Source organism: Leptodactylus fuscus, chromosome 5, assembly GCF_031893055.1.
Source record: "Leptodactylus fuscus isolate aLepFus1 chromosome 5, aLepFus1.hap2, whole genome shotgun sequence".
In the NCBI taxonomy this organism is placed as follows: domain Eukaryota; kingdom Metazoa; phylum Chordata; class Amphibia; order Anura; family Leptodactylidae; genus Leptodactylus; species Leptodactylus fuscus.
In genome coordinates this window covers 21,958,242-21,981,045 of record NC_134269.1, presented here as the reverse complement: position 1 = coordinate 21,981,045, position 22,804 = coordinate 21,958,242, and the positions used below count along the sequence as shown (strand labels likewise).

At 44.5% G+C, this 22,804-nt stretch overlaps 1 protein-coding gene across 4 annotated transcripts in view; it reads left to right on the top strand.

The window, feature by feature from the left end:
- Positions 1 to 22,804, top strand: part of PDE4A (phosphodiesterase 4A) — a 488,291-nt gene that overhangs the window by 247,768 nt on the left and 217,719 nt on the right. For 2 of the 4 annotated variants that reach the window (XR_012716086.1, XM_075272635.1), the window contains exon 1: positions 5,779 to 6,163. The exons of the other annotated variants lie outside the window; for them this stretch is intronic. Coding sequence is in view for 1 of the 2 variants with exons in the window: in XM_075272635.1 (XP_075128736.1) it covers positions 5,874 to 6,163 (290 nt within the window). In the remaining variant the exon portion in view is untranslated. Of the gene's footprint in view, positions 1 to 5,778; positions 6,164 to 22,804 lie in introns of those variants that run through there. 4 annotated transcript variants of the gene reach the window in all.

Sequence of the window (22,804 nt, the reverse complement as noted above, 5' to 3'; positions counted from 1 at the left end):
AAGGGGCCTTTATGCCATGTGGTGGCCTGTAAAGAGGGCAAAATGGGGGTTAGGAAGGGCAGTCAAAAGTTTGGTATGGAGCCTGATCTTTCCTAGTTATACCACTGCCCCCAATATTATAATACCTGGGTTAAAGAGGTTGTGTTGTTATGGACAGTTATCGTGTATCCACTGGACTGGGGATAAATGTCCAATAGGTGGGGGCTTGATTCCTGGGTTCACCAGTGAACAGTAAGACAGGGGATTGACGGTTCCCCTAAAACTTCTTTGTGAATGGATCACCAGTATGCTTGTGTGACTGGCACTCCATTCACTTCTATGGGGTTGACAGCCCTATATAAGTGAATGAAGCATCTGCGCACTGGTGCTCCATTCACAAGGGGGCCTTGGGGGAACTTTCAGTCCCCAATCCTCCTCATCACCGGGGACTTATCCCGATAGAGGATAAGTGTCCATAACAGCACAACCCCTTTAGAGCCCTTAAAGGGATCCTATCATTAAAATGCAATTTTTTGTGACTAACATGTAGGAATAGCCTTAAGAAAGTCTATTCTTCTCCTACCTTTAGATGTCTTCTCTGCCCTGCCGTTCGGTAGAAATCCCGGTTTTCATCGGTATGCAAATGAGTTCTCTCGCAGCACTGGGGGGTGAGCCCCAGTGCTCAAACAGCACTGGGGGCGTTCCCAATGCTGTGAGAGAACGCTCCAGCGCCACCTCCATCTTCCTCAGGAACATCCTCTTCACGCGTCTTCTTCCGGCACTGCGGGTCAAACTTCTAGGCCTCAGTCAGAGCCTGTGGCCTGTGGGCATGTGCAGTTGGCTCTGCCCGAGGCCTAGAAGTTTGACCCGAAGTGCCGGAAGAAGACGCGTGAAGAGGACGTTCCTGAAGAAGATGGAGGCGGTGCTGGAGAGTTCTCTCGCAGCATTGGGGACCGCCCCCAGTGCTGCGAGAGAACTCATTTGCATACTGACGAAACCGGGATTTCTACTGAACGACGGCGCAGAGAAGGCATCTAAAGATAGGAGAATAGCCTTTCTTAAGGCTATTCCTATGTGTTAGTCACAAAAAATTGCGTTTTAATGGGGTTGTCCAGTTCATATATATACTAGGCATATAACTGTAACAAACCATTTCTCACCTCCCCGTGCCTTGGTTTCCAGGGGCGGCCACTCTTTGGTCTGTATACAAATCCCATGCTGATGTCACCAGTGACGTCCCATTTGTGCTAGGGAACCACTGTAGCCAATCATAGGCCTCAGCCATGACCTCTTCACAGCACATGACCGGTGTGACTTGCCAATTTTGGAGAACACAAGCCAATGGAGCTACCGCCACTGGAAACTGAGGCCTGGAGGGAGGAGAGGTGAGTAATGGTTTGTTATGTTTACATCACAGGGAGAGAATCTCTTTGTAACTACTCTCCTCCTTGGTCAAGAGATTGAAGACCCTGAACAGGGAACCCCTACCAGATTAACTCAAAAATTACTTAAAGGGTGTATGAAATGGGTTCTCTAGTCCTAACAACCTTTAAGAGAATTTGAAGAGTCTGAACATTATGTCCTTGTCAGCAGGTGTGACACGTGCAATGAATGTGCTGGAGGCCACCGAGAGCACGATAAAGGATCGAAATGTGTGAAATAAACACAAGGAACGTTCTGGCTAAGGTCTGACTATGACCGCCACCGACGCAGTGCATAGTCCTGGCCGGACGCCATGAGCAGAGAGCTCTTTGGATGTCACACAGAGAAGCTATGTCACTGCACGCTTGCATTCCCTCATGTTTGGTCGTGAGCCCAGTCCCTGCCATGGCTTTGGCTGGGATGATGGTGGTTGTGGTCCACATTCAGTGATATTTTACCTCTCTTGACACACTTAGGTCTCCTAGCAGCATTGTATTAGTGAAGCTTAGCACAGCGTTGTGATATGACCCTAATTGACACACAAGAAGAGTCATACTATTATATTTATGTTTGTTGTTCCTGTGGCTCTCCATAGGAATGTACTGTGTATACATTTATACAGCTCTATATCTATATCACATGGACTGACCTCACAACTAGGAGACTAATGTATTTAAAATGGGGCAACTTGGCACGCGGTCTTGAGAAAAAAAACCAAAATCCCATACCATTTTTTGCATACAACTACTATGCAGAGCTGTGTGTCTCCATGGTTAAAGACTACATGGAACCCCCCTCACATACTGCCTGAAGCCTCTCAAGAAGAGCGGGATAGAGTAAGAAAGTAAGGCTGGTCTTACACGACAGTAAGTTTAGTCTGCAATTGTGCGTTCTCAATTGCGGACCGTTTGTGGACACATTGTATTCAGTGCGGCCTCTTATACCACCGGATATTTTATCCGTGATGTGCCATGACCGAGGTCTGCACTGAATACCGCAGGTCTGCAAAGTCACGGACATTCACGGCACTGAATGGACTGTCCCATAGAACTCTATGGGTGCGTGCGGATGGACACAGACGTCTGCGGAATGAACTATTTGGAGTGAAATTAGTGTTGCTGATCAGAACTTGTGGACCGCAAAAACACTACGGTCGTGTAAGACCAGCCTTAGGGTGACCTTACAAACCTGTGAACTGTAGTGAGTAAAGCAGAGGTGTAACGTGAGGCTTCTTCTGCAACCATGTACCATCCCCTATCTATCATGTGCCATTTAGAATAGTGCTATATTTTCTGTGGTAGATCAGTCTTTGGGGTCCCTCAGGTTTAAGTTACACCCCTGGAGTAAAGCTTATCAAATGTCTAGAGGATCAGACTATACTTAGGTATTACTTCATGTAAGTTGATTGTACTGGAAGTGAAAATGTTAAAAATGTCATAGTAGGCTAAGCCATGCCACAAAACCTTGCCCTTTGCCCCCCTTTAACCCCACCCTACGCCACCAAGTAACTTTCTGCCTCCACATAGTATAATGCCCCCTTAGTTTTGCCATATGGTATCATGCCCCCTTTTGGCCCCCACACAGTATAATTTCCACCAATGGCCCCCACACAATATACCGTAATATCAACTTGTGTACCCCACAAAATATAATGCCCCTTTGTGGCCACTACAAAGTATAATGTCCAGCTTGAAGCCCCCATACACTATAATGTCTCCTTTGTGGCCTCCAACACAGTATATTGGGACCCTTTCTGGCCCGCAAACAGTCTCACTGCCCCCCTTGTGAACCCCAGTCAGTCAAGGGTCCCCAATGTGGCTTTCATACAGTTTAAAGGTCCCTCTTGTTGCCCCACACTGTCTGATGATCCCTCTAGTGGCCCCCACACAGTTGTACAGTCCTCTTAGTAGCCTCCACACATCTTAATAGTCTTTCTTGTGACCCTCACAAATTAAAAAAAAAAAAAGTGTGTTCACTTAGCCCTGTTTTCCCAGAGTCTATGCTGTGCAGTGCAGTGACTTGGAGCAGAAGGCATGGTATAACAGCATCATTACATCATGTCTTCCTAAATCCATATAGCCAGCTTGCAATGACGGAGGTGAATGGTGAAGCAGAATGCTGACAGCTTGCTGCTTCACCATTGTACTCAACTCTGTGTCCGGAAGATGCAGATACAATTAAGGCAGGGGCATCACCCCAACTCCAGGACTGTCCCACTGAATCTGGGGCAGTTCAGAGCTATGGCATCATGCCAGTGATGTTGATGGACTTGGCACCAAAAGATTAAACCCCCAGTCTCCTAGACTGAGTCCACAGTCTAAGTGGAGGGAGTTGGTGACATCACTCACACTTGTGACATCACTCATACTGGTGACATCACCCACACCGGCCTGTCTGCCAATGCTTAAAGTTTGCGGAATCCACACCAAAATTTGTTTCAAATCAGACACATGTGAACAGCTCCTACCTAATGCTGTATGTGGCCCCTATGGCTTAAAAGGGTTAAGCAGGACTAGAAAACATGGCTGCTTTCTTCTCCTCAGGAAGTAACATCATGTCCATTGGGTCATGTTGCATCTCTGTGCCTTTTAAAAGAATAGGCTTGAGCTTCAGCATAGATATGTGACCAATGGATGTGATGTCACTTCTTGAGAAGAAGGCAGCCATGTTTTTGAAGTCCTGCGCAGTCTCTATGACAGTCAATATGACGTGCTGTAAATCCAAAATCGCTGCCGATAACTAGGACGAGGGCTAGAAAATGATTAAATAAAAACATTAAAAAAATAAAAGAAATCAAAAGCAAATAAAACAATAATAATAAAAAAATATTCAAATAATCAAAATAAACAATAATAAAAATAAAGCGATAAAAATCTACAAACAATACACTCAATAATACAAATTAAAATGACAAAGATAAATAAAAAATATTTAAAAGATTAAAAATAAAAAAAATTCTGAACTTTAATAACAATCTTAGACTCTCCCTACATTCTTATACATCCCACGTGGCTTCCCGGTGGGCGGACTTTACTGAAGTGCTCCTCTCCTATTGGTCGATTTCTCCCTTCCACTCTATGAGAGGAGACGGGCAGGGGAGGAGCCAGTCCGCCTCTCTTGTGACGTCACCGCCCTGGCTGAGGGGAGGCGGGAGACACCTGGCAGAGTTCTGTCAGTCGCCCAGCAGTCTGGGCTTAGAGAGGAAGGGGGGATACGCCGCTCCGGCTCACCACACACGGGACTCCCGGCACAGCGCTCTCAGAACCGGCTGCAAACAGGATGGACGATGCTGCCTTTCTACCTAATGGAGCCTCCGAGCTGCACAACCCTAATGTGTGCGCGCACTAATGCAGACAGGTGCAGGAGACGCAGCGGTAACTGCCTGACACTCCGGGACAGTGACTTTCCTTGCTAGAATGATTTTCTATTTAAGAATGCAAACCATATGTGAAGAGGAGTGACAGCAGCAGCAGCGCTTACAAACTGCTATTCTCATCTTTGCAATACATTTTGCAGCACATAGCAGTCCATAGAAATCAAGCCAAATTTGGACCCTGGTGGGATATAGGGGGGTGGGGGATGTGAGTGACAGATGCTTCTGCACCGACACCCCAGATCTGATCAGTGGCCAGCAGCTGACATTGCTATAGTTCATGGCATGAAGACATGATGTGACCACCCTGAGGAGTGCATGGACCCCACTGTTGGCAGATCCTATCTGAGTCCTGATCTTTGCACTAGATGCCAGGTTACAGCCCCCCCACCCCCTTCAAGATCTGCTCTTGTCTGCCCACTAGACTGATGCCATCCTGTACCCCGTCTGCAACCTATGTGCAATAAAAACCCGGGCACCACCTTATCTACCCCTTCCTTCCTGGCAATAACCTAAGCAATAATTCTCCGGAGAAGAAGAGACTTTGAGATCGCTTCTATATATAAATCTATACGTCTAGCTATGGCGATCGAGTTTGTGGAGGAGGATTTCTACATGGGATAACCAGACGCCTCGATTATCGAAGATTTGATTACTTTAAGAATATTTAGCTGCTTCTTCCTCTAAAAATAGACAGCCATCCCGTAAGGAACGAACCGCGTACGTTTCTTACGACCCCTCCCCTCCCCCCCATAGATCGATCTCGTATTGCTAATTGCTTCGTCTCAATAATCACGACCTGCCTTTATTTTTCTATATTTTTTTGCCTCGAACTAGAATTTTTTTTCTCATTTGAATGACTATTCCTTTATTTTTATATCTCGTTTTATATGTTTTTGGACACTATAAACGCCAATTAACTCTTGATTTGCCTTTTTTTTAATATGTATGATTGATTGGATCGGTAGAGGTGGCGTGCGGTCAGATAAATATCTTATTTTTTTTGAATGTCGCCAATGCAGATAATTTGTTACTGATTTTATTTTTCTCCAGATTTTATTTTTTTGGCATTTGTGTTTTTTAATTTTTCTTTTGCAAAATGATGGAAGTACCATCCTGCACGAAAAAAAGTCTCTCGCTGTCGCTTCCCGTACCACGGGAGGGACAAGCTACCCTGAAACCTCCACAGCATCTATGGAGGCAACCACGGACACCCATCAGAATAAAACATCGGGGTTACTCGGACACAGATCGCCACCCTCATCGGCAGATGGAAAGAGCCGATGCCATGGACACAAGCGACCGCCCCGGCCTAAGGAAATCCAGAATGTCCTGGCCGTCGTCTTTCCACGGGACCACCAGCAACAGCCATGCAAGCCATAAAAACCGGTACGTAGTTATTGCATGTGTTAGAACTCCAATACAGGTAGAAGTTTACACTAGGTGCCCAACTTTATTGGTTCTGTTTCCATTATTTTATATAATTTGCTAATAGACTGTCAGCTAAAAAAAAAAAAAAAAAAAAGTCAAGTTTACGTTCGAATAGATCAAAATAATTTCCATAGCCTATAGCAGTTTGTCCGCCCAGGTTGAGCGAGGTAGGGGGACTACTGTAGTTTGTCCGCCCAGGTTGAGTGAAGTAGGGGGACTACTGTAGTGTCCGCCCAGGTTGAGCGAGGTAGGGGGACTACTGTAGTTTGTCCGCCCAGGTTGATCGAGGTAGGGGGACTACTGTAGTTTGTCCACCCAGGTTGAGCGAGGTAGGGGGGACTACTGTAGTTTGTCCGCCCAGGTTGAGCGAGGTAGGGGGGACTACTGTAGTTTGTCCGCCCAGGTTGAGCGAGGTAGGGGGACTACTGTAGTTTGTCCGTCCAGGTTGGGCTAAGTATGAAATCTGTATGTAGTAATTGGTCGCACAACTTGTTTGGATGGCTCATTTTTCTGACCCATTCAACATTGACCCTGGGGTTGTATCTTATCTTGGTGGAAGAAAGAGTGGAAATATGGACACTCAGTATTAACTGTGGTTTCTCCACTGTATATGACTCCCTCTGCAACGCACTGCGAGAAATCTGTAACAACACCCATATCCACTGCATGCCGATATTGACATGGATTTGCCAAGGAATCATGGCAGAAAATATCTGTCTGAAATAGTCTGAAGCCCGGATTAAGCTCTTCAGAAACCTGAATCGAGCGGGTTGGAATATTTCTATCCAACTTTCTATTTCCTCAGGGATAGGCAGCATTTGGGTGTATGACGGCCACCCAGACGTGCCCGCTAGTGTTGTAGATGGGAATAATCGGTCTGAGAATTTTTTTTTTTTCGGGATCAGAATACTTATTCCTGAGCTCCCGGGTATTTTCCTACAATCTCACTGATTTATATCATGGTAGAACGTGACATGTCAATATGACTGGATGGGGCTGTCATTTAGTTGGCTCCCGATAAGACACCCCTATTCCTCTATGAAATCTGTCTTGTAGGGATGGTGAAGGTTAGCTCTGTAAGAGTCCAAACCAATGAAGCACCTGGTGAGTTCTACAATTTTCTTTTGTTGAACATCAGCTAAGTGCATAAAAAATTTCCGGCGATCCACACACAAAGGATGCAGTAGATTGCAATCCGTCACTTGAGAGAGGCCCTTACAAAATTTTACAATTGTCCAAGTCGGAATGCCCTAAAAAGGTCAGGGATAAATAATCTTCCCTCACCTTACTTCCAGCTTTTACCCCATTGTTCACAAAATACCCAACAGTCTGGTTTCCCTCTGTTGGGGGCTCAAGACCCCTGAGTTATGTTGTCGTAGGCCTAATTAAGAGTTGGAATATATCGAAGAGGGGGCCAGAATTACACATGTGAAGGAATCCTGTACCAGTAAACAACTACTGCCTCTAGACCTCGGGTGGGTCCTAAAAGGGCACTGTATCCCTCAATTTTTTGACAAACATACACAAAAACATAATGAACAAATAAGTAAATATGCACCGTGTTAACAGTCCGGTCATCCAGTGGGATCTATAAAATTCCTTGAAATTCTAGATGAGCAGAAGGTCTGGTGATGATAGGTGTGTGCACTTAAAAGTGTGAAAGTAGAAATTTTTACAAATCTTATTCCCATTGGTATCCCATTCCCATTGAGTTCTGACACCCCATGATCACCACTCCTCGAGCACTTTTGCACCTCTGCCTTTCAAACTGTTTATTTAGCCAATGGCTTTATTCTGGTAGCCTCTGCAGCCACTATGGGGGAAATATTATTTGTTTGCCTCTGATCTTTGGGGCCAGACTGGCTCTTGGAAGGTACTGGTTATCCTTGTAGAGGTTCAGCTAGAGTCTTCACTGGCAGGCTTCCCAGGAAAACATCTCCAGATAAGCTAATCTTCGGAAAGACGACAATTCTGTCTAGTGCCACCTATTGGTAACCAGCCTGTAGGAGCTTCAAAATATCACTTTCCATAACCAGAGTCTCCCATCTGTAGACTGAGCATTTTTGCTTCTTGTCAGTACAGAGATTGGTTCTGGTTCGCTGGGTCAGACACTTTTGGAAGGTGCTGATGGACCTCCAGCTATTGTAGGAAGTTTTACAGTCAAAGCTTCTTGGAAAAGTATGCAAATTTGCTCTCCATAAGAAGGCACAAAAATGTCTATATGGTGCCACCTATGGGTAGCATTCCTTATTTCTGATGAGTCGACTCCCTTTCTGATTAGTTTCTTTTGATAGGCGATATTGAGGGAACATCATGCAAAACCCATAGACATCAGATCGAAGGTTTGTACATCAACATCTAACACCCATCCTTCTTATTACAGTAATTATTGAGTGACATCCACAACAATCTCAACACTGCTACATGTCTTGGACTTCCAATCACTGTTGTTACTGTGATCGCTTAATATAGTGTAGTGGCTCATGTTTCATGATTTCCTATGGGAACAACTTTCGTTGTAATTGCCGGCCAAGAGCTTATCTTACTCCTATAGGAACAGAATCAGCTCTGTTGCATCCCTAGTGGTAGGTAGTAACACTGATAGCATCACTACAAGCCTGGCACGACACAGAGGCTCGGGGGGGTGTAGTGGGGCGCCTCTTGTTCCATTGTGACCATATGAAATGCTCTGAATCCTAATGTAATTCACTGTGCCTGTGACTCAACAATTGTACTATTCTCAATCCATGGCCATGGCACCAACGGGCACGACTGATCAAAGATAATGAGAACTGCCTGCCAACATGACTGTCTTGCCGAAACTGAGGAATGAAGAGAACTCATTGACTTCAGTTGCAGACGCATTGTATAAAACGCCAACACTGGGCATCATGTGGCACTAGTCTTGATGTAGCGTCAGTCTGAGGCTTTGTTCACATCTACGTTTTGGTTCCCACTTGTAACAAAAACCATGACTCAGTACTGGGTCCACTGTCCTAGTGCTACAACCTTTCTTTCATTGCCAGCAACGATAGAGGTCCTATAGGTCAGACTACTAGCAATAATAAAGTAATGGCATACCTTAGGAATAACCCATAGAGAGAAAGCTTATCTGATGTGTTATTCCTATCGCAGGGGAGCAGGTCAAATCATAGAGCACCAAAGAAGAAATTTCTGTGTCATGCCCACCCCTCAGGCCCTTTGTTCATTATTCATATCACTATATCAAATCAATCCATTGTATCGATATAAACCAAAGTTTGTAGGGTTTGTCTCCAGTTCCAGGTCTGCGTGGGTGGGATTTGCTCTTTGACTTCCTGTGTCATGCTCCGCCCCTGCAGACCCTGTATTAGGCATAGCACCGTATACCAGTTTACTTGACATGTTTCTTTAACCAAAAACTCATTGGGGCAGATTTATTATTCCTTGTATGCAATTTGTTTTGTTTTTCTTTGGCCCAAATTTGGGACTTTCTCTTTTTGCATCCCCCCCTCACCACTTTACCAAAATGTGCAGGGGGCAGGGTCATCAGCCCCAACAGATTTATTATCATGAAGCCAAAAAGATTTTTCCTAAAATTGAATACATGGTTAATGCTGTATCCTAAGGATGCCGTGTGCAGAGCCTGACTGTATTATTACCTTGCCCTCTGCCCTGCCGGCCTCCCAGAGGAAGCCCCGCTTCGTACATGGCATTGTTATCCCTGGCACATTCACGAGGCTGTACGCTATACACAGCTGATGTGGGGAGAGCAGGGTTTTGCTATTCGTGAAATCAATTTTCCGTAATTGTTTTGTTTTTGTCATTAAATTAAGCATTAAATTACATTTTTATTACAACTTCATAATTTTTTATCAGCCACAGTGGGTTTTGTTGCATCTTTTCCTCTCTGTATCTCATTTCTCAATTGTCTCCCTCATACTGGTAACTAGTGGCTGGAGGCATCTCGTGCCTCATACCTTACACCATTACTTCTACAGGGTCATTGTCACCTTTATCGACATCATTATCATGGTTTTTGCATATTGGTCTTGTGTGTTGTCATTCAATCTTTAAGAATAGTGCATAAGTATAGACACCCCAAATGATGAAGGGGGTCACTGTAAATTCCTGTACATTATCCAAGCAAGTAAGTGCAGGATTCCAAAGCTGAGTCTGTTGGTTGTCTCCAACTTGGGGCTCGCCAGCTCTTGCAGATTTGCAGCTCCCGGCATGCTTCACATGTTTCAAAAAAGCTGTAGAGCCCCTGGTAGAAAATCACAAGTCTAGATCGAATTCCTAAGGACTGTGAAGTCACGGCTTTGTACTTAGCATACATAGCAGCTATGTGGGCCCCAACCTCACGGGGCCTCAGCATTACGTGATAGAAGGGTGGCATAGAAAAACATGCAGCCCTTCTGATAGTGTTCATTAGTTTATTGTAATACCTGTACTGTGACATCACTGGGAAGAATTTTTTTTTGCTCTGTGACATCATTACCTCGGTTGCGACATCACTCTTTGCATTATCCTTGTGCCGTAGCAAAATACACAGTGAAAAGCAAAATGGTTTGATGTTGTGAACTTGCCATTGAAGGTAGTCCTTGTAGACTGAGTCGTCGTTCCAAGCTTCATCGTGGGTCCCCATGGTTACTTGTTCCGCCCCTGTATTTTGAATTCTATTATAAGGTCTTGGACATCACTGATCTGTATTGGGATCCTGTATATTATAAGGTCTTGGACATTACTGATCTGTATTGGGATCCTGTATATTATAAGGTCTTGGACATCACTGATCTGTATTGGGATCCTGTATATTATAAGGTCTTGGACATTACTGATATGTCTTAGGATCCTGTATATTATAAGGTCTTGGACATCACTGATCTGTATTGGGATCCTGTATATTATAAGGTCTTGGACATCACTGATATGTATTGGGATCCCATATATTATAAGGTCTTGGACATCACCGATATGTATTGGGATCCTGTATATTATAAGGTCTTGGACATCACTGATATGTCTTGGGATCCTGTATATTATAAGGTCTTGGACATCACTGATATGTCTTAGGATCCTGTATATTATAAGGTCTTGGACATCACTGATATGTATTGGGATCCTGTATATTATAAGGTCTTGGACATCACTGATATGTCTTGGGATCCTGTATATTATAAGGTCTTGGACATCACTGATATGTCTTAGGATCCTGTATATTATAAGGTCTTGGACATCACCGATATGTATTGGGATCCTGTATATTATAAGGTCTTGGACATCACTGATATGTCTTAGGATCCTGTATATTATAAGGTCTTGGACATCACTGATATGTCTTAGGATCCTGTATATTATAAGGTCTTGGACATCACCGATATGTATTGGGATCCTGTATATTATAAGGTCTTGGACATCACTGATATGTCTTGGGATCCTGTATATTATAAGGTCTTGGACATCACTGATATGTCTTAGGATCCTGTATATTATAAGGTCTTGGACATCACTGATATGTATTGGGATCCTGTATATTATAAGGTCTTGGACATTACTGATATGTCTTAGGATCCTGTATATTATAAGGTCTTGGACATCACTGATATGTCTTAGGATCCTGTATATTATAAGGTCTTGGACATCACTGATATGTATTGGGATCCTGTATATTATAAGGTCTTGGACATCACTGATATGTATTGGGATGCTATATATTTGTATTATAAGGTCTGTGATGTCACTGATGACAACATTGTCCCTAACACTGTTACAGAAATCTGCTGGAATGTGACCCGGAATTCCCTGTTTTGGAAATCTTACTAGTCTGTAGTCACATATGGATGATGTTAATGTAATGAACGGTTATACATAACAGGAAACGCTTCACTCTGAGGGTATTTCCTGTGTTTGAATGAACACTCGACAACGGGATTATGGCAAATAAATAAATAACAGAGGTGAATCGGCGGCTTAGTCATCACCAAGAGAAGGCAAAGTAATTATTCCAAAGTACAGAAAGAGAATACATTAAATATCAGTTCAGTTCACACAGCGATGGGAGGAAGAGTGAGTGACAATGACAAGTACATGGAGCGACGTATAAGGCTGTAACCTTCACGGAACTGACACTACAACTACCATCATGACTTGTGAACCACAGCTTTCAGGCTATGTTGGGAGTTGTATATTCACAACAGTGTGGGGGGGGGGAGTATCAAGTTGTACTGTCTACACTAGCTAGTGATGTCACCAGATGTTAGTGATGTCACGTGTTCATAGTGATGACATCTCAAGTAGGTGGCACGCACTGGTACTGCAGTATTAGGGCATTTGTAAGATAACCTAACTTTAAAGGGAGTCTATCATTAGAAAAACACCATTTATCTAATGGCATGTTGGAATAGGCTTTCAAAAGGTTATTCCACTCCTTCCTTCCATTCTTTTCTTCTCCTCACCATTTCTAATAAACTTTGTTTCTTCTGTAATGCAAATTACAATCCTGGAGCACCGATGGCGTTCCGCCTGTGCTCCGAGCACCCCCTGCGTCATAACCTTCCACCACCACTTAGCTGACTTTGTTCACTCCCCTCTTCCCCTTCTCTAGATCTTCTGCCTTTCATAGGCATCGGTATGCTCAGTTCACCAGAGAACTACACAAGCATACTGCGCAGGCACAGTACACTTGTGTAGCACACCACCGCAAAATGGTAGCCCGGGCATGAGCAGTCGGCTCTATCCGAAGCAGCAGAGCCGTTTGCGTATGTGCAAGCTTTGATATGTATACAACGCTGCGTGCTAAAAGCAGAAGATATGGAGAAAAGGAGGAGGGGAGTGAATACAATCAAAGGGTGCAGAAGGTAATAACGTAGGGGGGTGCTCAGAACACCCCCGATGCTCCATGATTGTAATTTGCATAACAGAAGAAACTGATTTTTATCAGAAATGGTGGAGAGAAGAAAAAAATGGAAGATAGGAGTAGATTAGTCTTTTTAAAGGCTATTCCAATGTGCCATTATTTAAAAAGGTAGTTTTCTAATGATGGCATCCCTTTAAGAACTTGTGCCGCAACGCCATAAAACAAGCAAGTACTTCATGGTCAGGGCCAAATTGTTATTGTTTTTTTTTTAACTTGGTCATGCACATTCCGAATTGACACTCATTAACTCTTATTTGGTCATTTTATGCCAGAAAACCAAGTGATGTCTGTGAAATGTCTGCAGGGATGGACAGGTTTTATGTATGCTTATGATGGCTTCTCCGGGCAGCGAACCTCCAGACCATACAGTATTTAATGCGGTTTGCACGAGAAAGCTCCAAAAATGACTCATCACAAAAATTGACTAAAATATGTCGCTGTTGTTCCTCTAGTGTATAATCATTCTGAATATGTGGAGATATTAAACCTTTCATTATGAGAACACAAACAGCGTCTGTTAAAGGGGTCGTCCAAAAAATACACAAAAACAACAGAAAAAAATAAAAAGTCAAAAGGAGACAAGCAAATATTGCAGAAAAAAAATACTCCTCCCTCTTCTCCAGTACCAACATTGAACGGACCACAAAGAAGAAAAGCCAAGGGAACTCTACCATGGTCCCACAGATGTGAGATGATGTGTTGTAAGCCATATGACCACTGCAACCCATGACTGGAATCAGTGGTGATACCACATGGTATGATACTTGACCTGGGGTACAAACAAAGATCAGTGGGGGACCACCACGGAAGTTACTGTGCCTTACAATATCCATGACCACTTTGTTCTCTCGATCAGGAGAAGCCCACCGACTAGTCAGTCATGTAATTTCTTAGGCTACATTCACATGGCCAAGATACAAAATGGCTGTGAAACAATGTCCATTTTTCATGACTTTTTGGCCCCCGTGTTCATGGATTCCTCTACATTTGAATGAAGGATCCAAGAAAACAAACAAAAATAGAACACAATCAAAAAATAATGGATATTCATGGTCATGTGAATATCGGGTTAGACACTATGCTTGTGCCACGTCATAAATAAGGTGCATCCTCCAGTGAAATGGGGATTATCAAGACTGGCATTTAGTATTCCAGTCTTGATAAATCTTTCCCATTGGGTTTTACAGCTTTTTGGTTTTGATCTTGCTACGTTTCTTTTGAGCCAAAGCTAGGAGTGAATTCAAAAAGAAAAGACTTCTTCCTCCTGAATCCGGACAAAAAATGATGCAACATCTCCAACCCCCCCCCCCCCCCCCCCCAAAAAAAAAAAAAACAAAAAAAAAACAAAAAAACAAACAAACAAAAAAACCTAGAGTGTATCTCTAGCCTTAAATTCTTTAGTCATAACTTTTGGAACCTTGGAACTTTCTTCCAAAAAACATCTCTATACCTTTCCATTGGTTGTTACTCATTGGAGCCACGCTACAACACGTGGCCCTGTTTTTATAATCTGGACAACCCGAAAAGAAATAACAGGGAAAATTATTTTTTTGGATAATTTGAAGGATCGTACTGGAGGAAGCGTCATGGCTTTCTATAGAGATCCATGGGCACCTTCAATCCTGTTGGAAATTATTCCACCATCTCAAATCTAAGGCGTATATGACTTGTCGGAAGAGAGGGAAACACACGTATACTCGATAACTATTATTTTATACCTATGGTGTCTGGCCAGCTTATGTATTCACGCTTTTCCAATTCTTTTCTTCGAATCTGTGCACAACAGTCCCCCTCGCTGTCTCCCACCTCCACGCTAGACATAAACAATCCTCCCGTAACCAGCTCGCCAATATCTGGTTGTTCCCTGGGACTCCTGCGTGCCGCTTTTGACGGTAGCCAAGTTACGCCGCTCGCATTGACACATTCTTTACTGAATTGGATTGAGTGCTGTTTGCTGAATTGGAAGGGAGTTAATTGTAAGTGATACCGACGCTTTTGTGTCTTTCCACCACCTCATTTTGGACGTCAGAGTTATTTAACCTTGAAAACAAGCTAGAGGTTACATCAATCTATAAAGACAGTGAAAGCGAAGAGCGTTCTCTGGAGAGGATAGGGATCTAGCGATATTCCAGGGGGATGTCTGTAGTGGATAGCAAAGATTCAGCACCGCCTATACCATGCAGTAAGACATTTGTGTCTCTGTTGTTACAGTATAGAGACCCTCACTGTTACAAGATATGGACAAGGAAAAAAAATTAGAAAGCATCGGAGGGTGAAATATAAAATGTAAGAAGTCGCAGTCCAGTCTAGAGCAGTGGTTATGGTTATGTGGCAGCTATAGACCTTCCAGTAAGTTGGAAGATACTTTGGCCAATGTAGCCAAAAATAATCAAATAAAAATTCCAGGGTTTAATCTTTGTTCCAAAATGAGATGGTTGAAGGTCTTGAAGTTCTGTGAATATTAGATAGGCAGCACATGAGCTAATATATAGTCTGTTCAGCTGAACCCAAATGGGGTTAGGAAGACTTCTCTAGCCACAAGGGATATCCAAAGTGTAGGCTTCGTCTCTCATTCTTTACCCCCTTAGGAGTGTCAATGGTTCTTATAGATTACACTGCATCATCCAAGTCAGAAATTTGTTATAGTTCCCTCCCTGCCCTAGACCACCAGGGATGTTCATATTAATGTATTCACTTCCATAGGATGTTTTGTTGAACCTATTTACAGCTATAGAAGGACAGGGATGTAAATAAAACTTATTACTACCCTAAATTACAAGGGTTGTTTATTAAATAGCCCCTTCCGTACCCTTGACCACCAGGGATATTATTAACCCCTTTACTACCCTAGGTTAAACTCCTTACTACTAGAGATGAGCGAACACTGTTCGGATCAGTCGATCCGAACAGCACGCTCCCATAGAAATGAATGGAAGCACCTGGCACGTACGCTTTGCCGGCGGCCGGCCGCTTAACCCCCCGCGTGCCAGCCGCTTCCATTCATTTCTATGGGAGCGTGCTGTTCGGAATGGCTGTTCCGAACAGTGTTCACTCATCTCTACTTACTACCCTAGGTTACAAGTGGTGTTTTTTAAATTACCCCTTACATACCATAGACCTCTAGGGATGTTAATTAGAGATGAGCGAACACTAAAATGTTCGAGGTTCGAAATTCGATTCGAACAGCCGCTCACTGTTCGAGTGTTCGAATGGGTTTCGAACCCCATTATAGTCTATGGGGAACATAAACTCGTTAAGGGGGAAACCCAAATTCGTGTCTGGAGGGTCACCAAGTCCACTATGACACCCCAGGAAATGATACCAACACCCTGGAATGACACTGGGACAGCAGGGGAAGCATGTCTGGGGGCATAAAAGTCACTTTATTTCATGGAAATCCCTGTCAGTTTGCGATTTTCGCAAGCTAACTTTTCCCCATAGAAATGCATTGGCCAGTGCTGATTGGCCAGAGTACGGAACTCGACCAATCAGCGCTGGCTCTGCTGGAGGAGGCGGAGTCTAAGATCGCTCCACACCAGTCTCCATTCAGGTCCGACCTTAGACTCCGCCTCCTCCAGCAGAGCCAGCGCTGATTGGCCGAATTCCGTACTCTGGCCAATCAGCGCTGGCCAATGCATTCTATTAGCCCGATGAAGTAGAGCTGAATGTGTGTGCTAAGCACACACATTCAGCACTGCTTCATCACGCCAATACAATGCATTAGCCAGTGCTGATTGGCCAGAGTACGGAATTCGGCCAATCAGCGCTGGCTCTGCTGGAGGAGGCGGAGTCTAAGGTCGGACCTGAATGGAGACTGGTGTGGAGCGATCTTAGACTCCGCCTCCTCCAGCAGAGCCAGCGCTGATTGGCCAGAGTACGGAATTCGGCCAATCAGCGCTGGCCAATGCATTCTATTAGCCCGATGAAGTAGAGCTGAATGTGTGTGCTAAGCACACACATTCAGCACTGCTTCATCACGCCAATACAATGCATTAGCCAGTGCTGATTGGCCAGAGTACGGAATTCGGCCAATCAGCGCTGGCTCTGCTGGAGGAGGCGGAGTCTAAGGTCGGACCTGAATGGAGACTGGTGTGGAGCGATCTTAGACTCCGCCTCCTCCAGCAGAGCCAGCGCTGATTGGCCGAATTCCGTACTCTGGCCAATCAGCACTGGCTAATGCATTGTATTGGCGTGATGAAGCAGTGCTGAATGTGTGTGCTTAGCACACACATTCAGCTCTACTTCATCGGGCTAATAGAATGCATTGGCCAATCAGCGCTGGCCAATGCATTCTATTAGCGTGAACTGAGTTTGCACAGGGGTTCTAGTGCACCCTCGGCTCTGCTACATCAGATTGCTACATCTGATGTAGCAGTGCCGAGTGTGCATCAGATGTGTAGTTGAGCAAAACTGACTCAGCACTGCTAAGTCTCTGCATTCGCATAGGAATGCATTGGCCAGCCTTCGGCCAATCAGCGCTGGCTCTGCCGGAGGAGGCGGAGTCTAAGGTCGGACCTGAATGGAGACTGGTGTGGAGCGATCTTAGACTCCGCCTCCTCCAGCAGAGCCAGCGCTGATTGGTCGAGTTCCGTACTCTGGCCAATCAGCGCTGGCCAATGCATTCTATTAGCTTGATGAAGCAGAGTGTGCACAAGGGTTCAAGCGCACCCTCGGCTCTGATGTAGCAGAGCTGAGGGTGCACAAGGGTTCAAGTGCACCCTCGGCTCTCCTACATCAGAGCCGAGGGTGCGCTTGAACCCTTGTGCAGCCTCGGCTCTGCTACATCAGAGCCGAGGGTGCGCTTGAACCCTTGTGCACACTCTGCTTCATCAAGCTAATAGAATGCATTGGCCAGCACTGATTGGCCAGAGTACGGAATTCGGCCAATCAGCGCTGGCCAATGCATCCCTATGGGAAAAAGTTTATCTCACAAAAATCACAATTACACACCCGATAGAGCCCCAAAAAGTTATTTTTAATAACATTCCCCCCTAAATAAAGGTTATCCCTAGCTATCCCTGCCTGTACAGCTATCCCTGTCTCATAGTCACAAAGTTCACATTCTCATATGACCCGGATTTGAAATCCACTATTCGTCTAAAATGGAGGTCACCTGATTTCGGCAGCCAATGACTTTTTCCAATTTTTTTCAATGCCCCCGGTGTCGTAGTTCCTGTCCCACCTCCCCTGCGCTGTTATTGGTGCAAAAAAGGCGCCAGGGAAGGTGGGAGGGGAATCGAATTTTGGCGCACTTTACCACGCGGTGTTCGATTCGATTCGAACATGGCGAACACCCTGATATCCGATCGAACATGTGTTCGATAGAACACTGTTCGCTCATCTCTAATGTTAATATTAACCTATACACTGCCCTGGACCACCAGGGATGTTTCTATTAACCCATTTAGAGCTGTAATACAGCAGGAGGGATATAAATATTACTAAGAGATATGTTTATATAGCTCCTTTCCTGCCCTAATATTAACCTCTTTAATAATAAACCTTTTAAGTTTTTCAGATTGGGGAAAGGCTAATTGTAGTGGATTACTTGGGGGGGGGGGGGGGGGATTGCACGGATATCCCCCCCTCCTCCCGAGGTAATGTCACTTCTATACGCCTAATTGGTTTGTAATTGTTAACTCCATTAAAGGTTGTGAAACCCATTGGTGTCCTCCCTATGACAACCCTTACAGCATCTGCTATAGTTGTGGGGCAATGTTTCCGCCCTGCTCATCTGTTACAGACTCTTTATATAGATCTGCCATTGTCGCAGCCCATCCGTCTTAATCTCTGTCTATAATATAAATCTCCAGGCGTCATTTCCTTCAGAGGCGCAGTAATTGCCGAATCTTTCACCTATAAGTTGTGCAGTATATGTACTGGTGTCCCTAAGTAGTGGCTGATGTCAGCAAGTAAATGGAAGCATCTGTGAAGAGCCGCTCTACGTGATGGGGGGGGAAATATGGAATAAATTCGCACAGGCAATATTTATAGTATAGATGTGGAGTCGAAAAATGGCGCTCGTACCTCCGCTATAACTAATCCTAGTGTTGGTGGCTGGTTTTTTTCCTAGTTTTTTGGTGATATTTTTGGTTGTGTTTCTCATGTCTCTTTTGTGCCTCTCCTGATCTCTAGCATGTCTCTCTCTCTCTCTTTGCTCTCTTATGTTTTTGATGTCTGTCACTTTTCACTTGCTTTCTGTCTCTCCTGACTTGATGTCTCTTGGTTCTCGCTTGCACTCTCATGGCTTACTCTCCATTGTGTTGTTAACGTTCTCATTGATGTCTTGCTCTATCTTATGACGTGCCTGCTCTCTCTGGTAACTTGCTCGCTCTTTTATGGCTCACTTGCGCTCTCTCTTTCTCAATCCTGTCTCATTGCTTGGCTCTTTCTTGCGACTTGTGCTCTCTTTCTTGCGTCTTGCGCTCTTTTTCTTTTGACTTGCTTTTTCTCACCTGTGTTTGCTCTGTGGCTTTCTCTCTCCCTCTCTCTCTGACTTGTGCTGTTTTTCATGTACGCTGTCTCATATCTCATGCCTTGCACTCTTTTTGATGCCTGATATTCTCTCGTGTTTTGCTTTCTTGTATTTTTTTGCTCTGTGTCTCGCTATCTATTGCATTTCGTGCTCTCTCTCTGCTCTGTTGTGTCGTGCTCTCTCTTCTGGCTCGCTTATTTTCTTGTGATTTGCTCTCTTGTGTTAACTCTTTCGTTGTTAGCTCGCTTTCACGTGTGTTTTCTTTTGTGTCCTGCTCTCTCTTATGGCTCATTTGTGCTCTCTTGTGACTTGCTGGTGTTCATTCTCTCATTGCTTCCTCTCCCTCACTTGTGTTCTCTCTCGTGTCCTTATGTCTCCTATGGCTCTCTCAGGTGGCTTGTGCTCACTCTCTTGTAGCTTCCTTGTGCTCTTTTCTGTGTCAGGTTCTCTCCCATGCCTTGCCATACTCTTGTGTCTTGCCCTCTCTTTCATATCTTGTGCAGTCTGTTATGTGTTTTGCACTCTTTTATGTTTTGCTATCTCTTATGTCTGAGTGTCATACATCTAGTTTGCCAACATGGGTTATAGTACTGTCCAAGCAGTGACAAATACTGCAGTGAAACAAATTTAACTCCTTGTAGACACATAAGAACGAGGACTGTGTATAAGAATAGAGATATCCAATCATCCAATGATCCAAAAACTCTGCTTGACTAACCCGGTATCTCATGTATTCTTATTGGACAGGTTAGATATTTGCACCTGCTTTGGGGTTTTAGACCGTTTTGAAGCTTTTATTTGGGGGCATTTACAATTTACAATTTTAAATTTACTTTTAGTGTTTAGTACAAGATAGACCCACCTCTGTTTTTGGTGCCACTTTTAGCATTTACAATTTGTGCATAAATAGCATCTTTGGCTGTACATAAAAACCTTCACCATTCCAGTATATCCGGCTCATTACGCGTTTTTCTCCTTGATCATGTGTTAAGAGTCCATGAGATTTATGTAGTATCCAAGGACAGTGTCTGGTAATATAGATACTGGATTACAGCAATATTCCCAGCAGTGCCAGTCCAAGCACACGTAGAAGAGATCGAGTTCCTGCCTTGCGCTCTTCATAGCCCTCTTACTCTGGATTTCCCAGAACTAGATGGATCATCCGGCTGTGTCTGCTCAATCACCGCTTCCTGAGACATAAATAGGGTTAATAAATTGGCTTACTATCACAGAGAAGCGGGATCCCGCTTCCACCCAGACAAGCCATGATCGCCACACTAGGAATTCCTGTACACAGACACGTCCTGCCGACGCGTTTCTGCACAACTCCAAAACAAGACCCTCCCTGAGCACTGCCTGTGCCGCACGTCTGCACCCTCTGTGGCACCTTGTTATTACCCAGTGATAGTGGTAACTCCAGTTGGTATCTACATGGCGAACATGAACTTGCTGCAGCTATTTTGGCACTTTCATAAATTCCTAATTGAAGTACTTGTTCTTCTTACTGTAGCTAATGAAATCCGCTCCCAGGCACACAGGTCGGTAAATCTTTCCAGGCAGCTACAAGACACTGATCTAATATTCCAGACACAGGTTCAGATCTGTAACGGGGGCAACCCTCACGAGCTAATGGTGGATCCTGATCACGCCGCGCTGTATAATGAAGCTGAGAGTCTGGATGTGATGGTGTCTCTATAAGAACATGCGCTTATAGTTCTGTGTGCCGCCATATGGTACCACCTTATTATTGGGATGTTTCTAGGGTAGCACTCCTCCATGTTATAGCTTCAACAGAACAGACCTCTCTATAAGATTGAAGGTGCAATATGTTCCTATTGACTTAAAGGGATGTATATTAATGTTTCACACAGGTCTTGCACTAAAGGTCTTTAGTATCCGATTGGTGGGGGTCTGAAACCTGGGACCCATACTGATCAGCTATTTGGAGAGACTGCAGCATTTGGGTGAGTGCTCAAGTCTCTCCCTTATATACCAAGCACAGCGCTGTACATTGTATAGTGGCTATGTTTGGTATTGCAGCTCGCGAAAGGAAGGGTTGATCAACACAAAATTCATACGGTGCCCTTACACATTTGATAAAAGATGGCCGTCTATTGTTTGACTGTTTGTAGTGGCTGTTCTCTGCTGAAAACGTTTTCTTCCAGGTTGGAAAATTTCAGCCTTGGTGAGAAAAAACTGCATATGTAAGACTTAATATACCAAATCCAAACGTGATGGATGAAGAATAAACCAGCACTGGTCCAGTCTTCATCCATCACGATTATGGCATCGCTGTTTGGATTTGGTCTGGCATATTTCTGGTGGGATCAAATAAAAAAAAGCTTTATTGGCATGTCCGGCATTGCCAAAGCAAATACAGTGATGGGGGTTGGATTAGGGGGAGAGAGTGGTGGGTATGGGGGAGTTGGGGCATACTTAAGATGGGTGGGTGATTAGAGGGGGCAGTAATGTGGTGTAGCAGTCCATGGGGTCTAATCTCCCCCCCCCCCCATTTGGTGGCAAGTGGACACATATTGGTTGGCGATCTCCACAGTGGCCTCTTCTTCTCCCAGTAGGATGTAGAGTTTCCTCTTCTCGTCTGCAGATATGAAGTCTGGGATGTGGGCAGAGAGTCTTTGGAAGTAGACGGCCCTCACAGCTGAGTATTTGGTGCAGTGTAGTAGGAAGTGAGTCTCGTCTTCTAGGGCCCCCTGGTCACAGTGCTGGCACAGTCTGTTCTCTTGTGGCTTGTACGTCTGCCTGTGCTGCCCCGTCTCCATCTCCAGGCTGTGAGTGAATGATCCTATAGATGGCTGATCGACTGCCATTGTCATTCATGGCCAGTCAGTGACCCTTAGATGACCGTGTCATAAGATAAAGACAACAAACTGACCAGCTTGATATTAGAGTAGGGATCATCCTAAGGGGTTAATGCTCCTTCCTTGATCCTGTTTCCTCTTGAGTCACATAAACTGGATGGGACTTCCATACTGGGAGATGCTTTACATGTAAATGGTTTCTGGCTACTTCCAGGTCTAGCAGCACACCAAGCTACTATCCTATATGTGTAGTAATGTGTGATTATTATACATATACACAGGCTCCCCATGGGCGGTGCCATCTATTATTCTGCCTATGTAGGAGCGCAGCCCTGATAATAACTGCTATATCAGTATGCTAGCACACTCCTACCGCTCCCATGACAGTAGCATGGTACCATCACTCT